This window comes from Opisthorchis viverrini (assembly GCF_000715545.1).
Source record: "Opisthorchis viverrini unplaced genomic scaffold opera_v5_1, whole genome shotgun sequence".
Lineage (NCBI taxonomy): Eukaryota > Metazoa > Platyhelminthes > Trematoda > Opisthorchiida > Opisthorchiidae > Opisthorchis > Opisthorchis viverrini.
In genome coordinates this window covers 6310065-6327600 of record NW_008751657.1, presented here as the reverse complement: position 1 = coordinate 6327600, position 17536 = coordinate 6310065, and the positions used below count along the sequence as shown (strand labels likewise).

Here is a 17536-nt window from a genome sequence, read left to right as displayed (position 1 = left end):
TACACACGTCCTTTCAGATTCAGGGATAAACCATTCTGAGGCCATAGGTGTCTCAAGTTAGCAAACGCGGCCCGATCCTTGCAGATTCGTGCATTCACCTCATCTGTCACACTGCAATCAGAACTAATACAACTTCCAAGGTACTTAAAACGCTCCACAACTTCCAGTACCTCTCCCTGGGTTGTAAGGGGCGTGTTCAGTGACTGCACGTCCGCAAGCATGACCTTACACTTTGTGGGTGCAAAGTGCATACCAAAGGACGGGATGACTTTGGTCAGTTCATCCAAGAATACTTGCGCCTTCTCCTCCTCTTCGAACATGAGAACGATGTCGTCTGCATATTCCAGATCGACAAGGTTTTCTTCACTGGCTATTTGAACACCAGGGTTTTGGAGACCCTCCAGCGTTCGTCTCATTATTTCATCGATCACGAAGTTAAAAAGGAATGGAGAGAGTGGGCAGAGTGGAGAGAGGAGCATCACCCATAGGTGTAATCATCTCCGAAACCCATCGAAGGAGACCATTCTATCTATTTGGGTCCCCTGCACTCTGGTCCTTAGAAACCGGTTTGGAATGAAAAACTTTCGAAGACATATTGAAAACTTTGCTCCATCACTAGCATAATCGAAATGTGCAAACTCCAGAATGCACTATTCAGAAACGCACCATTATCCTATTCCGATAACAAGTCATCTGATTAGCTGAATAGTGATCGCGTCTGTTTTTGAAGTGATGATGGACACAGTGATTTGACCCTCATTGTGAGATATGCAACAAAAAATTTCCCCCTTTTAGAAGACAATGAGCGTTTGCACGAATGCAATTCGTTCTCCGTGTGCTTTAAGCTTAAAAAGAGAGCTTAGCAAACCAACCACTTTTGTCCACGCTCGGAAAGGCTCTTTGTGCAGTAAGCTAGCTATACGCAAGGGAAATAGACAACCAAACAAAATTTCCACAACACGGTCTGACTTTATAGCTGTAGAAATTTTTCAACAGTTCACTTCCAGAATAGATAAGCTGTTACAAAATAATTTGCTTTACTGATGGATGTTCTTCAAACACTTGTAAGATAGTGTTGTATTTTCAATTATCAATTGGCAGTTAGTGTTAAGGAGTCAGTTTTGACCAAATTACTGTTGTTTTGATTATTCTTACTTGGCTCACAGTTAACCTGAAGATAACGGGAGTCATTGAACTATTTGCTAACTCTCATACTGAATAACCACATATTTGGTGTGGGCATTGGAAGCTTTTAGTGTAGCCTTAGGTACGGTATTTGAAAGCGCATTAGACGGGCTGTTAGTAGACATACGCACCGGCTACTTTATGATCATTTTAAATTTGCTAGTATCTACATTATTTTTGCATTTGGAAACCCCAACTGGTCATTTTTAGACAATTCACTGCATCATCGGAGACGTGGACACTAAATGTCATGTCATCAAACGCAGTGCCTTGTGGAAATAAGTAAACTTTACTACACTCAATCAAAATTCGGCTCAATCGAAAATTATTGTTTACAGGATTTTTCAGAATTTCTGGGTAAACTGCGAGAGTGGCCTCAATCAGTCGACATTGTGAGGGAAATTCCCGGTTGGCGAACTTCCCTTAGTTCGGACAAAACGCCGCCAGGAAACTTGACACTTCCTTCCTTCAAATCGCACTTGTAACAGGGAATCCGTCACTCTCCGTACACGCGTTTCTAGTCGTGCTGCTCTGTAAGGGCCATCTGAAACGGTTGACAGATAAGTATATTTTGTTAGGCGTACAAGCGTCAGCAGCTTATGTTTCACCATGTTTCAATGAAATATGCTGATGAGCAAAGGCACAAATCCTTGTCGAATATAAAGTGCCACATGAATCCATTGTATGCTAAAGTTCAAAGCTAATTAAGTATTACGAATCCGACCATGAAAAATAAGGATCAATCGATGTGAAAGCAAATCTTTTTGACTAGAAATGTAAACTAATATCTCAAACAAGTAGTTGGGAAAAAGCAAAACTTGTTATTTTTTCTTTCAACTTGATATAACATAAAATTCTCTCTAAAGTGGATATAGAATTTAACAACCAGACAATCCGAATGAATTTAAATTTTTGGCAAGTGTTTGAAAGTCAGTATTTACTTCTGGTATGTAAATATCTTCTCCGAGAGATTCGTATCATTTTGTTGCTGTTTCATGAAAGCTATACTTTGTGTTTTTCTCCTTGAATGTAACATGGTATATGCTTTTGAAAAGGTAGCCGGTCTTTAAAAACCACCTGCCCCAATTCTCCTTTGATGCGTGCGGTGAATTCAAATAGAGCAACTTGGTACACAGTCGCCTCTAAAAAGCGTGTTTTTGTATTGCAAAATCAGACAGACTGGATGGTCTTGATCCCGGCAGCAGGTTCGTCCGCGCGATGCTTGACGGACGTGTGATTACTTTTACAAGCAGACGAGTCGGCTTGGTCCAGATTCGGCTATTTACAGAAGTGCTCAACTTTTTTATCTCTGATTTGATTACTTCCACCAAAAATCCGAATTTTCCTCCAGGCGATTAAAACACAGGACCAAGTGAATTCGTTTGAACCGACAACTGCTTCAATGCGTATTCTGAATTTAACACCTGTCTCCTTCAATGCTCTAAGCTATCGAAAAACCAGCCAAACTTCCTTGGTTGTTTACCGCCAAAAAATTTTTAAATTGATATCAATATAAACCAAGTCCACTGAGAGCCTGATCTATTTCGGAATAGTAGGTCACCCTTATTGTTCGACGTTCCATAAAATGCTGTTATCCTGCTTCACACAACTTTTTGAGGATGGTTTCCCAGTATAAAAACCACGAAAACAGAAGAAACGACGAAAGAAATTTAGATTAACGAAGTATATGCAACTCAGTGTTCACTACAAAAGCAGACAAATGAAACCCAACATCTTTTATCGATTGATTTTTCGCCTTCAGTCTTCCATCTTTAACTGCTGGCTCTTACAAAATCGAATAGGAACATCGCAAAAATCAGAGTGAGCGAGTATATATATATATATGTGATTGAAAATGGTCAAGCCTTGTGGTTTACACCCACCGGAGTCATGTGGATGCCGTAGACATACTAAACATCGGCTTCTCTGTGGTCCATGCGGCCTATGTTACATTTGAACTCTCTAACTTTCTAAGCGTCCTACTGATTTTCCGCCATTTTTGATGGTTATTCATACTAGGCGTTTGTTTCAGTATTTCGACATGTGAAGTCGACCTACCTGAATGACGACGAGTTATCCGTTAGCTTTGATGTTACGTCCGATGGTACTAGAATCCTTAGATAGGAGTTTATTTTTTTCCTTTTTACCGCCTTCGGTAATTATGACAATCTGGAAAACACAGTCTCTCTCCTTCAATGCTCTAGGCTATCGAAAAACCAGCCAAACTTCCTTGGTTGTTTACCGCCAAAAAATTTTTAAATTGATATCAATATAAACCAAGTCCACTGAGAGCCTGATCTATTTCGGAATAGTAGGTCACCCTTATTGTTCGACGTTCCATAAAATGCTGTTATCCTGCTTCACACAACTTTTTGAGGATGGTTTCCCAGTATAAAAACCACGAAAACAGAAGAAACGACGAAAGAAATTTAGATTAACGAAGTATATGCAACTCAGTGTTCACTACAAAAGCAGACAAATGAAACCCAACATCTTTTATCGATTGATTTTTCGCCTTCAGTCTTCCATCTTTAACTGCTGGCTCTTACAAAATCGAATAGGAACATCGCAAAAATCAGAGTGAGCGAATATATATATATATATATATATATATATATGATTGAAAATGGTCAATCCTTGTGGTTTACACCCACCGGAGTCATGTGGATGCCGTAGACATACTAAACATCGGCTTCTCCGTGGTCCATGCGGCCTATGTTACATTTGAACTCTCTAACTTTCTAAGCGTCCTACTGATTTTCCGCCATTTTTGATGGTTATTCATACTAGGCGTTTGTTTCAGTATTTCGACATGTGAAGTCGACCTACCTGAATGACGACGAGTTATCCGTTAGCTTTGATGTTACGTCCGATGGTACTAGAATCCTTAGATAGGAGTTTATTTTTTTCCTTTTTACCGCCTTCGGTAATTATGACAATCTGGAAAACACAGCGGTTTCATCTCCTGTGAACGTTACACTGGGCGTGGAACCGTGTCTATACACTACTAACTTTGCCTTCCAAAACGTGCTTTATAGGCAAACAGCTGATGCTTATATTGGATTTCTTGCTTCGCACATATTTGCCAAGCATTCTAACACCACACAATAAAATTAAAGCCTCAAACGGCGTTTTCCATTCTTTACAAGTGTGACTGAATTACATCGATGACGTTCTTGCGGCCACGTCGTGGATACAAAACGACGTCTTTCTGTCCCGGTTCAACAAACACTAACGACGCTAATTTTATGATGGTGAATAAAGTTTAAAAGGTAACCGTTATTTTCTTAGGCTGTAGATTGCTGGCAATAGCAAACATCAACTTATTTACAGTTGTTCATCAGGATCCACATGCTGAGCTAAATATCCGCAACATGGCTCTGCACAATTTTCATTACCTCCGTCATCTCTTCGTCTGTACATCGAGACGAAATACTTTTTAGGTACCTATGAAGAGATAAAATAGAAGGCATAATGTTGCACTGAAAAAAAACCTTCTAAACAGCCTACCAGTCAGTATATGTCAAGGCCAACCACAAGATCAAGGAGATCGATAGACCGGTGGTATTAGATGAAATAACCTATGAACCCAGAGCCACTGATCCTATCAAGTAAATCCCAGGGTCCAATGAACGAGATATTCATAATCAGGTTTTTTCAGGCTTCACCCCTGCTTAGACAATGCCCGAATTTTACACGTTTGTCCTGAGGTTTAAATAGCATCCAGCAAGTTTTTTGGACCGATTTTGGAGTATAACGCCCTCAAATCAGTAATATACTTTTCTATTACACATGACATTTGCTTTAGCCGCCAGGATTTGAACTCTCCAGCAATTTCGGCGCATTCTTCAATAATTCACCTTTAACTAGATGCGACACCAGGAAATTCCCCTGAGCCTAACAAATGGTCTTATCTTGTTTCATGCATAGCCATCACGTGCTTGGTAGTGACGTTACAACTCTCATGAGGAGAAATCGTCCTCTCAGGTCGGTAATCTAACAAGATAAATTACATAACACAGACAGTCGGCAGAAACGTTAAACTTTCAGACTCAGTAATAAATTGTGCGCATCCATCAGCCTTTCTAAAACAGCTCAAACTTAGAGGAGTAAAGCCTAGTAATCGGTAAAGCAAATATCATGTTGCCTTGGATGGCTTTACTCCTTTGAATCCACATCTAACAGCATTTATCTTCAAAAGATGTTTGGTCAACGGATTAATTAGTTATCTAGTGGATTAGCAGATCGCGAAAATTCTAACTACAAACATCAACTGGACAGTGCCGGTTAAACAGTGGAAACTTCAAGCCGTTAAAGGAACTATCACTCTAATTACCCAACAAATAAGAAATCCTTTAATAGTTAAGCTCACCCGCGCCTTAACTACAAAAACTAATGACAATACTTATTTCTAGGTCATCCAACGATAACTATGTGGGTAAAAGTATTATCCATACAGAATGCTTATTCAGCGATATCTTAGCACACTTTCTCAAAGCATACGAAATAAAATGGATGTGCTGAATGGGACACAGACTCCCTCCTGCAAACTCCAGTAATCACTTTTTACTGACAAGTCACAATAATCTTATGCAAATGTTTAAATGTTGCTGTTCACACACATTTGTTGTTCGCGAGATGGGATATCACAAAATCGCAGTGGACTACTGATTGATGTACAAGATTTGGGGCACGCGTGACTAAAGTTTCCTGCTCATTATTGGTTAAGAGGCTTCAGGTTTCCCCACTGCCAAGGAGCAAGTGAGGAACTTCAACAGAATCAGGAGACACCGAGAAATTGTTACATACTTCTGACTGAGAGAGAGACAGGTTTATGCTGGAACCTAATGCCTAGTTGATTTCCATGCCAAAAATTTCTCATTGGTACATGGCATATTACTTTCTGAATAGCTTGCTTCTTACTGTCTGTCAAATATTTTATTTAATGTGCTCCGCGTAGAGCTTCCGATGAATAAAATGTACGAATACGTCAAAATCACTCGGTAAAGCGATTGCTGCCAAAGTACCCTGTGAGGTTGGGCTAAACTATGGTTCGCAAAACAGTGGTAAGATTTTGATCATTTCCTCTTCGCCTATGCGCGCCAAGTTTAAACAGTTTTGCTCAACAAACTGACCCAGCTACAAACCAACTTTTATAAAAACACAATGGATTTTCAGTCCCAGATTCCAGTTTGCCAGACAATATATGTCCTGTGGCGTGTGAAATTTGGGTACAACAAACTTTGCAGAGAGCTGACAACCGAAACGGATACATGCTCAGTTTTCAGATAAAGTAGAGTTCAATCAATCACCATTCTGTTAAGGCTACCTTTCATCCATGAGAAAAACAACTGCGCGATATCAAAATTTAATAATTTTTTGAATTTGTAACAGGATTTTATATTTCTGGAACACTCCTAAATGAATTCTGTCTCATTTTGAGTCCAAAAGTGTGGAATTCGTGCAATACCCGAAAAAGCAGTCTATTGTTATTTATAACTTTCTCGCCAACTGACCGAATTTCCAGTGTAGAACTGATTACTCTGTTCGACTGCTTGTGTTTCTTGGACACACCACCGGGAAAAACCTGAAATATTTTACTGCTATCCGCAAGGATATAACATTACTTTTGAAGAAACTTATAGTGTTCATTAAACTGGAAGCTGTCGCGAAAGCTACAACGTCAAATTGTATTTTTCTAGAAAGGATGTGCGCCTGGTCATTCGATTTTATGGGTTTTTAACTCCATATTATTAATTAGAGTATTGGTGGCTTTGTCCGACTGCTTTCATTTCTCTGAGGTTCATTACCGCTTTTGAAATCATCACATTTTTTTACAAATTACGGACAGACTGATGTTGTCAGAAACCGGTGGATGCTCATAAAGATGCCCCTAATTGCGGGGATTTCATAGATTAAAAAACATGACTAATAGAGTACAACTGACAAACCAAGCCGCTAGTCCAAGCTACTCAAGGCATGCTGACCTGCCAACCACTACCTAGATTGCGAGATTCGCCGGAGAAGTCGGAAACCTCAACACTATGTTCCTTTTTTACGAAGAAATTCCACTAGAAGTAAAAATCACTAGAACATTTCTACACCCGCAGTATGAGTTTTTTTACTCGTTCATTTCTCCTCTTTCCTTCCTCTTAAGACGAGCTTGATGGAAAAGCTGATCCGTAGTACAAGTTGAAGAGCGCCCTCAAAGTTTATAGAAGTCCAAAGAAGACGAACATAGCTCAAATCCTTTCCAGTGAAGGTCTCTCTCTCTTTGCTAGCTTTCTAGAATTCAATGAAGAACGGAGTTATTCGCGGTGGAAAATATAGGTGAAAGGAAGAAGGCCTTCGCTGCGAAGCTATTTATTAGGAAATGTTAACTGACCAGTTACAGACCATTGAACAGGGAAGCAAAACACTAATTTGCATCTTATAAAACTGTACTGGACACCCATCTTTTCCCAAACACGTTCTCTTGAACTTTCCTGGAGATTCATTTACTCCACCCATTCGTCGGTCAGATCCAAGCAAATGTTACAAAGTGGCTCCACGAATTCCGCAAAAGATCTCCCCTTTTCAGAAGACGCAAAGCGAACTTCTACGAATAACACATAGTACTCGCGTGCCCCCTCCCACCGTTACATGGGTGTCTCTCCGCTAAATGAGTTTCATTCTATCTGTAAAACCGTCAAATCTAATCCACACGGAAAATGCTTGCGCTTGGCAAATACAGAATGTTGAGACTTTCCTCGAGGTTTGTTCATTAATCTGTTTGGAAAAGCAGACAAGAGAGTGTGATTCCATTTCCGTGGCCTGGATTGGGTCCCCGACGAGCTAAAAATGATCTGCTACTTATGGTACTTCCGACTACCTTCACAACCGAATAACACGATTTTACCAATTTCTGCATAGATCGCTCAAATATATTTACCCGGCGAAATCCGCCGGCAGATTGGTGAAAAAATACGTATAAACAATCTGGTGACATTTTCTGCGTAAACAAATTATTTTGTGGGATTCGAATTCGCAAATGTTTCATGCAATTTCTGACCTTTCACGTTTTGTGGATCTCAGCCAATAATGATGTGGCTCTCCGCCAGGACTGTAAATCATTCCCTCATTCATTGGAATAGGTGTTTGGTGCCCTCAAGATAGACATAGTCCACAAAACGTTTTCGATTCACGAAAACCATTCTAACGGTCCCGGGCGTTGTTGCAAAATAACAGTGATGTAAAACAAAACGTCAAGAAAGCGAAACAGTCTTGTTAGCATTACAGTTACTTCCTGAAACGTTGGTACGGGAAGTCAAATTGAATGTGATTACGTGAAATACTCGAATGTCAGCACACGATTAAAACGAGTGAGTAGTAGGAAACCACAGTACACCTCACAGATGAAGTTTTGAAACAACCACAACGGCCTGGGCTGCTTGTATTTGGACTACATTATTTCCTGAAAGTGATTCCTATAGGTCAGTTTTGTTATATCTGGCTTCCTTCGCAGATTACTTTGTCATTGCCCAGACGAACGAAGGGATATCTGTCTACTCTCAACTACAAATTCATTGAAAAGCTGACCAATATAACGAATCCTTTAGCCAGTTAAGGACCAAATCGTGTCCAAGTATATTAAACTGAAATTTGTCCGCTCGCGAAACAAAACCTGTCTGCATTTCTTAGGGTTTGGCAATAATTCATCGCAGGCTTTCTATCGACCCAGTCATATTGGCACGTAGAACGTGATAGCTTGAGGCAATAAGTAGGTGTAGGTATGTTGAAGTTGTGTGAAATACTATACACTATCCAAAACCAAATGTAGAATTTATAGGCACGTGTAACAACGCCATTACCACACCTCCCGGCTTCACTGGCTGGACAAGTTCTCGTTCCGTGATTTTACGTTTTCTACCGCAACCACATTTCCCATTTGAAATTCCACAAAAAGCTCATCATTTTCATATACTCCTGAAGTCTCTGATTTCTTTGGATAAGGTCTACTATTGATCTCAGTAAACCTGTTATGACATTATGCAGCTATCAACCAACTAATTCCATGTTAAAAGTATGCTAAGAAAAGGAAATATGATTTCAGAGCGGTCTATCAAGATGGGCTACCTATGTACGAGTTTCCGTTAAAAGGCATACTGTTGTTTAGGATGTTTCAATGATTGGCGACATTGACAGTACTGTCTCAACCTATCAACACCAGACTAGAATACAAACTAACGGATGTTTACGAGTTGCTGTCTCGAATAGCATTAATTCCATTCCACAGAACGAAACATGTAAACTTTCCTGTGCCTACTGGGAAGATTAGGCTGTCTCAAATCTCCTGATCTCGTCAACTTGCCGTTTTAAGCTCATCACAATTATCACCGTACAAGCAACAAACAAAAATCGCCTATTACGGTGCATATAGGGTCTAATAAAAGGCTCTTAAGAGGCCAGAGCCTACACTTCAAAAGTATTTGAACTGGAGTGAAGCCTAGTACTGATCCCAAATTATGACTCTGCAGAGCTGGAGGCACTTACGAATATAAAAGTTCCATACCAGTCCTTGATCAAAGAAGTATTGAGTGTATTTTGTCTTCCAGCTTTTACACGAAAAGATTCATTGTACCCGTGATTACACTTTTGAGCCATTATTCTTTGCAGATTTTCAGCAGATTTTCATCCAATCTTTTCATTCGGAGTCCGGAGTCTAAGCATAGGTTACTTGATACATAATAGATATAATAATATTTCTTTTATTATCACAACTAACGATAATGATTCTCATAGTTAACCCTACATCTTGAGCTCAGAAACCATTTTCCTGAAGGCAATTTCATTCGCCGGTTAAGCTATCTTGGACGGTCGGATCAAAATCTGCGTGAACAGCTTCGTGCTACACACCGGTGCGTAGAATCAGTACTGGAGTTTGACCCACCCCGTTTAACTTCGAAAACAATAAAATATTACTACCATCACAATCACGTAGCTACAATCTCCCTTTCACTACTCGCATCTCACTCATTCAATGCGGATGCAGTTCTTGCTAGATTTCTACAGAACCCCCTTGTCTCTACAAGAATTCATGATAATCAAATCCTTCACTAGCTATGTGCAGCTACGCTTGATCAAATTTAGTAATGATATGACCTGTAGTGACGAAGTATGTAATATACTGCAGGGAGCAGCTTTGGCTTCAACCAACTTCGTTTGCAAATGAGTGTATTTTGCTAAGCTTAGTTGTACCTGGTGCGAGTCGTAACCATTATTGAAAGTATTGATCAATGAGGATATTGCAGTTTGACAGTTATAAATATGCCTTCCAAAGGACGAACAATGTCGGTCAGTACGCTGCAGACCGACCAAATCAAATTTTACTGTGGTGTAACTGGGATCTTCCGATTTTGTTTGTTAGTTACCTTGGTTATAGAAAACAGCCGTGCGCAGCAAAATTAAGTTGGGCAGAGCAGTTTTATTTTTCTTTATGTGTCGTAGCCGTCGTCCATAATTTCGGGGTAAAAAAAGTTTGATGTTTACCTGTTAAGAGACATTTTTTTGTACAGAAACAAAACCAATAAGACTTGGCATACTGGAATCAACTGCCAAGTGGACGCAAACATTGAGTGGATTTCCTTCTGGGATGTGGCAACATTTGCTTTGCAAGTTTGTTTATTTGAGCCTTGTAAAATGAAGCAGTTTTAGCTCTGGCCACCTCAAACCTTCGCTCTGTGATCCGAAAGTTGCAGCATTATTGATCGGAATGAACTTATCTGCGTGTCACTTTGACTAAACTTTTGAGTCGACAGGCGTCCAGTGTTTGCTTCTACTAGCAGGTTAGTCGGGTCGCTTTCGTCTTCAGTGTGATTCAGTACAGGATGGTGCCACTAACTCTCCCTGCGGATTAGCTAGTTTTATATAAATTTGTGTAAACAGATGTACTTAGCAAACACTGCCAACGCCACGGTGTTTTGGATGACCAGACGTTTTCAACACAATAGTCAAAACATAGAAGAATTTACACATCATCAGATTATCAAGAGGGTTCAGTCTCATCAAAAAGTGGTATGGTCAGTCAGTGACCTAATATGGTATAAGTCCAAACCGCTGGTGCACTTTGTACACAGGTACATTTCCTCTGCCGGTATCATTGCTCGCTAAACTAAACGAGACAGAACTTTATTCTTCAGTATTTTATTTTTATTTTATTTTAAAAGCTACAAAACATACATGCAAAATTGAGCTTTTTTCACCATATCGAATCGAAAACTAACCTTACGCGTGTACCAGGTGTGTTTTCTCGTTGAGCATTTGTAAAATTTTCACTTGGTGGATTCACTTCTGTGAGATAAATGTTTTTTTTACATAGTTCTGAATTAGGAAGAATCAACATATGTAAATCGACCAATCAGTGATTGATATAGAGTAAATAGTTAACCGAATATTCAATAAGTAATTCCGTATGATTGAATTTTAAAAAGAGCTATCGGTGCAGGAGTTTTGAAACGGCTATGAACGTAAGCGAGCATGTTTATCAAGCTGAATGCAGATTTTTCCCAATAACTTTCTGATTCTGTTCACAGACACTAAGATGAAGGTCACATACATGTCAAAATATGTACGCGATGAAAACTAAATTCGTTTATTTCTTTGTTGCATATTCTTATCTTTTGACCAGCCTGAAAAAAATTCAGAATTAATAGGCAAAAACAATGAGGCTAAATTTCAATGGAGGCAAAAGAAAGATTAAGGAGGTTTCAGGCTATGGACAACATCACATTTTAAGACACAAATAAAAAAATCACATGAAAATTTAACTTACATCTTTTTCCACCGGGTTCCATTCCACAGTGAATTCTTGTAATCCAAGTTGTAGAAAATAATAGGAGCCATCCAGAAATTATTCTTCAAAAGCCGTTACAGCATTTAAACACGTTTAACCGCGATCTCGTTCATCGTGGAAATTGGATGTGAAAGCAAGTAAGGCTGGTCATACCTATAAGCAATATCGTATTCTTGCTTCATACAGGATGTTTGATAACATTTTTTAAGACTTGCTTAGTTGTCATGGTATTGTAAGTGATACTCCTTGAACAAAAGCCGGTGAAACAGCATCTCAAACCCATTTTTAGACGATTAGCTTTATATCGGGGACAGCGTAAACATTTGGTTCAAGCGAGAGATTAACGGCTACCGGGTCAATCACCAGTGGAGGCACCCGAGCTGACACTACTTCGACATATTGATATTTGGATTCAACACTTAAGCTAAAAGTATAAGCCTCAAACCGCTCTAATGACAAAATGTTAACCGGTTCAGAGTAACAGACCCACTTCTCTCACATCACTGGTCATCTGCCTGGCATTGTACCACAGAACAATGTTAAACCCATTTAGAATTGCCTATCGGGGCGAATGATAGGCTGATGAACTATTGAGTTCCAAGGAAATCAAAACTCAATCCCAATACTTTTTTCTTTTGTGTACACTCACCAGGATAGCTGCTTTAAGCAAGGAGATTGATGGTTCAAACGAGAGCGATATGGATGCGGCTTATAATTCCACAGCAATGTTATTATATAAGGCTAAGGAAGTCAGCATAACTTTTCTAGAGCATTTCAACTTGCGTGGTATTGACCTTCATTTTAGTGGCTAGTGTACATATTCTTGGATCAGTGGCGAACATGGAACATTCCACCGTCATTGGTGGCCCAGGCTCCTTGACAAGGTTTCGAAGAGGAGCAGCGGCTCAAGGAAGTATTCTTGTATCATTAGAATTCGGGAAGTTCTCCGAAACACTGCCCTTTGTCGGTGGGTCACTGAGAAAAATCTTCGTTTATTTTTTTCTGGTTCGTGTTATGAAAAACTCGCTCATGGAAAAAACGAGAGACAGTTTCGGAAAGGTGCCCATCAGACGAATGAGATACCTGCACGAAATAACCCGTCAGTCCATCCGGTCCATTTCTGCCAGGATTTCAACGGCAAGAGAATTTGCCATTTCGGTATTGATTTGTTCTCTCAGACTATAAATTCAAACGCGAAAACCTTGCAATGGTGAGTGTCCGGTGCGTGTATCATTGATTACATACTAAAGAGACTAGTGTTGCCCATTTTCCCATGTTTTGTCCGTATCACTAATTTCACCGGCCAGATTCCGTATGTTTGGTTTGCGGTGTGCGACATAGTGATCCTATGCCAGAAATTACTATAGAAATTACGATAGATGCTTGATATGAGGACAGATTTCTCATGCAGTAAAAAAGTGTTGGTCCAAAATTGCCTACAGAATGATTAGTCAACAGGTTAAGAGGTTACACTACCAACATGTTTGCCGGTCTTAATCTCACCTAGAGCCAGAAACATCTCAACTGCATTGCAGTATAAAGAGGCAAAATTTCTTGCCTGATTCTCTTCTTCGAAAGGGTATTTCAGCGCCGTTACAGCTAAGTGGAGTGAGTCTACCGCTGTTTCTGCAGGCGAAAAAAAGATATTCAGGGGCTCACGGTACATTTATTTATGAATTCTAACTTCAGCTGCTTATTCTGAAGCGAGCAGCTTGAATAGTTTAACTCGATTGGCGCCATCAACCCATGGGATGGTGTTTAATGCCCACAACCTCACAAATTTAAATGGTACCATCACCGAAATACAAATAAAATACAACACTTCACTTACATCAACCACCCACTTAAGGACCAACCCTTTTTTCGCAGGTTTCACTCTAGGAGAATCTGTAACCCTTGAAAATAGAACATATGGACGTGATGTTTTGGGTACTGCGTATAGCAAGTGAAAGGCATGTATTGAGGCAACAAAGTGAATTTTGCTATCTCTAGATGTTTTGAGGCTTTGATAGGTAGATGAACTCAGTAACGACCTGTAAATGGAGTCTAGCCTTTCCACAGTGATAAGTGGAACAGCATTGGAAACTATAGCCATCCGTTTTAATCTATCGATTAGTAGTCGAACCAGACTCAGATTAGCGGATTCTTTGTCAGTAAATCAGGAATATCTGTCGACAGCCCAACCCTCCATCTCAATGGTCACGTTATTTTAAGACAGGAGACAACTTTCAGTTGACTCCTCAGCCTTTGAACGCTTGTGGTGGCCCACTGTAACACATTCCATACGCTCCAGAGTATCGTAGCATTGAGTCTGAAGTGACTGCATCCCGTAACCCAGTCCTCCTGCAGTCTGTAGAAGCGAACGGTAGAATGGCCCAGAGGGGAATGTCATTCTTGATATGTGCTTCAGATAATATCCAAGTACACCAGAAATATCGGTTGCAATGTGTGTTGGACGCGTTGCACAGCTGATGAAAACTGGTATGTGGATTACAACCCGTTCATGCAAATATAAACTGACCAAAGACACCTAACAAGGAAATACGGACGCGTTCGCCTAGGTCAGTGATAATTCGGGTTTAGTGAGCTTACGTAAGCAAACAAACTGCGCAGCAGGGCACTCACTTGAAAACCTTTTGTAAGCACAAATGAGACAAATTGGTCAGTCTATCTAATTAATCGGTCGTGCGTCATGCGTCGCGCGGAAGATAGACGATCGGAGAATTGCGTAAATGCTACTTAAAAAGCGTTTCGGATGCTGAGATACAACGAAGAAACTAATCCGTCAGTTATTCTTTCTCAACATTCCTAGGAGATAAATCGCGGAGAAAGACATCAAAGGGTCCCCATTAAAAGTATGCATGATGACCAACGTGACTTGACTAAATGAAATGCCAGCTTGCAAGAGAGAACTCCAACTTCGCATAGGGGTACAATGAAAACGCAAGAGCGCATTGACCAAAACCTGCGGAACATTTCAAAATAATGTTTTATATTGTTCTGTCTTTGACTTCACTTCACTCTGTAATTCATAATCTGGCAGTGGCTCTATTGGTATCTCCAAACGGCCATGGATGAAATTAAGAGAAGTTTTACACTTTTATTCTCAAGAGTGAAATATGCAGACTTTTTTGGCCCGAGCACCAGGATGGGCGCAAACTCTTGGCTAATTGCATAGAAACGTATATGAAGAAAGTTACTTTGGACCTTTGGTGTATTGTCCAGATGAAATTCAACATGGTTGTATACAGGCTTATTTTCTGTAGCAAGACCGTCTTTATAGGAGAATCTCTGAACAGCGATCGTTTTCCTCAATGGCCACAGTAGGGTTTTCCATAGTCTGAGTTCAATTGAGACCTGAGGTAAACTGCTACATTTGAAGTCAGTTGGCGCTTGTTCGTCCGGTACCGCTGTCTTCGCATGTTTCCAGCTTGGGTCAGTTCAACTTCCCGCGAAATGCTCGACATTTGATCAACGTGGCCTTATTTGAAAATGGCCATTTTTTTTCTAAAAACTTTCACAAACGTGACTTTGATGATAGAGTCTTTAAAATAAAAAATATATCTGCAAAAATCTGACTTGGGAAGATGAGTTATGCTTGTGATAAGGTCAGAGTTTGGTTGGCAATGAAGAAAAAGAAATCTTGTTTGTTATTACTTGTTTGTATCCATATCCGCTCTATGGGTGCGGCCATTTTGGATAAAGACAATGTAGCTGATAAAAAAAATACTATCGATAGAGTTCATCTTTGTTACTTTTCGATTTTCAAAGAGGTGTGACGTTGGGCTTTAGAGTGGTGCCTCCTGAATAAGTATTATTTGATCAGATAATGATCAAGGATCCAGTTGCAACAACGACATTTTTGATGTACCAAAACCTAATTCTTGGCTTTGATATTTAGTGACAGTAGCTTCGTTAAATTTGAAAACTAGCATAGCCTTAGTCATCACCTTTGAAAAACTATAACCTCATCGGTGTAGATCATTTCAACTATCGAACAAGACTGACCTGCGATCTGACCCAGTAGTTCGCCTTCTTCTGCGTCGCCAATTCAACGAACTCCCATTGTCGCAAAAGTACTTAAGAGAGACTATGGTATTATGATAACCTATCTGAAACACCAACATTATCACACAAAGCACCAGAACCGGAAGTTTATCGACGGGATCGCGGTATTTTGAAATTGTTCTTGCTCTTTTCTTTAAGCTGATTATCCCTCTGATCTGCAGATGCCGAAAGTTAAATTGCCACAACTTGAAATGCTTTTAATAAACAGTTCAACTTAGAAATGGAAACACAGTCTACCTTACTCCATTTCGTTTTTTACATGGTATATTCCGTGACAGTGGGGTAAGGTATTTTTACATGTCAAAATACCGAGTAATATGGCGAGCAATCTTGAAGAAGACCTTAAAAAGTACCTGGAAAGTCATGATAGACTTCTTCAACAGCCCACCACCGGTTTCACGCTTCTTGGGGCTCATCAGGTGCGTGCAGTCCAAGATTTTTTATCAACTTTATTTCCCACTTGAACAAAAATTGCACGAAATTAGTGAAATACACTCATTTGCACATCAATTTGGTATTAGCAAGACACTTGCCTGAAACCCAGCTGAATCTCTGGTTTGTGATATTCTTCAACTAAATGTGCTTCACAAAGATGGCCTTACGTCTCAGTTGGTACGATAGTCGAGATGTCTCAGTTTTTAAGCTTGAAAATCTCTCGAATATCGTTACAACTGAAACATGAGGCGGACTGGTGCAACACATTCAGTTTTTTGAAAACCATTAACAAGCAGTTTAGCTGATTTCCAGGTGAGTCTCTCGCAAAACCAAATTTGTTTGCAAATGAGTGTGTTTCGCTGCCTAGATAGTCATTTTGTAATACATATGTATTGCTGTTCGCCATTTATGCACCTAAGACACTTTATGAGTTGCCCTGCAATTAGTCTACTCAGCTGATGCCAAACGGGGCACAGTAAACGGAGGAAAAAGTTCGAGTTGGTTTTTGTTCATCGGTTAATGGTCACCGGGTTGGTTGTCAACTGTTTCGAATGAATCTCACTGTTGATACGACCCGATGAATTCTACTGTCGTTGTTTATTTCATCAATGCTTCGTCGTTTTTTGAAACGCACCAAAGTGAAGTCACCCTGCCCATTATTTTAATAGTCTGCTGAGATAAAGAAGAATACTTTCGAACAGACCGGATAAGAAATTTAGCAGATCAGAAGCACTATATGTGCCAATCAACTTGCGGTTAATCGCTTTTTTTGCGATGTCTCACAGTCAGGAGCCAAATGGACTAACTAAGAGTTTGTAAAATCCTCCGTCTTATCTCTTTCCTTTTATCTAAAATGCTATTTTACACGATTGTCTGTTATCTAAAATGCAGCACAAAACTATTGCAAAATGAAAGCAAATCGATTGCCCAGTCAATAGGATTACTCTTTTTGCAGTACCATGGTTTCTCTATTAATCCTTCTGAATAGTTTTCTGATTTCACTCGTAAGAATGGGAG

At 39.8% G+C, this 17536-nt stretch overlaps 3 protein-coding genes across 3 annotated transcripts in view; 1 reads left to right on the top strand and 2 right to left on the bottom strand.

Moving 5' to 3' along the window:
* Positions 1 to 378, top strand: part of T265_00102 (hypothetical protein) — a gene marked incomplete at both ends in the record, with an annotated part of 9968 nt that extends 9590 nt beyond the window's left edge. The window contains one exon of the mRNA XM_009163759.1: positions 58 to 378. Within this exon, the coding sequence (XP_009162023.1) occupies positions 58 to 378 (321 nt within the window). The remainder of the gene's footprint in view (positions 1 to 57) is intronic.
* The window catches only part of T265_00103 (hypothetical protein), a gene marked incomplete at both ends in the record, with an annotated part of 73160 nt that extends 72744 nt beyond the window's left edge, over positions 1 to 416 (bottom strand). Inside the window, one exon of the mRNA XM_009163760.1 lies at positions 8 to 416. Within this exon, the coding sequence (XP_009162024.1) occupies positions 8 to 416 (409 nt within the window). The remainder of the gene's footprint in view (positions 1 to 7) is intronic.
* A 4096-nt stretch (positions 417 to 4512) lies between these two features.
* T265_00101 (hypothetical protein) overlaps positions 4513 to 17536 on the bottom strand; it is a gene marked incomplete at both ends in the record, with an annotated part of 31382 nt that continues 18358 nt past the window's right edge. The window contains 2 exons of the mRNA XM_009163758.1: positions 4513 to 4632; positions 16025 to 16095. Coding sequence (XP_009162022.1) covers positions 4513 to 4632; positions 16025 to 16095 — 191 coding nt within the window. The remainder of the gene's footprint in view (positions 4633 to 16024; positions 16096 to 17536) is intronic.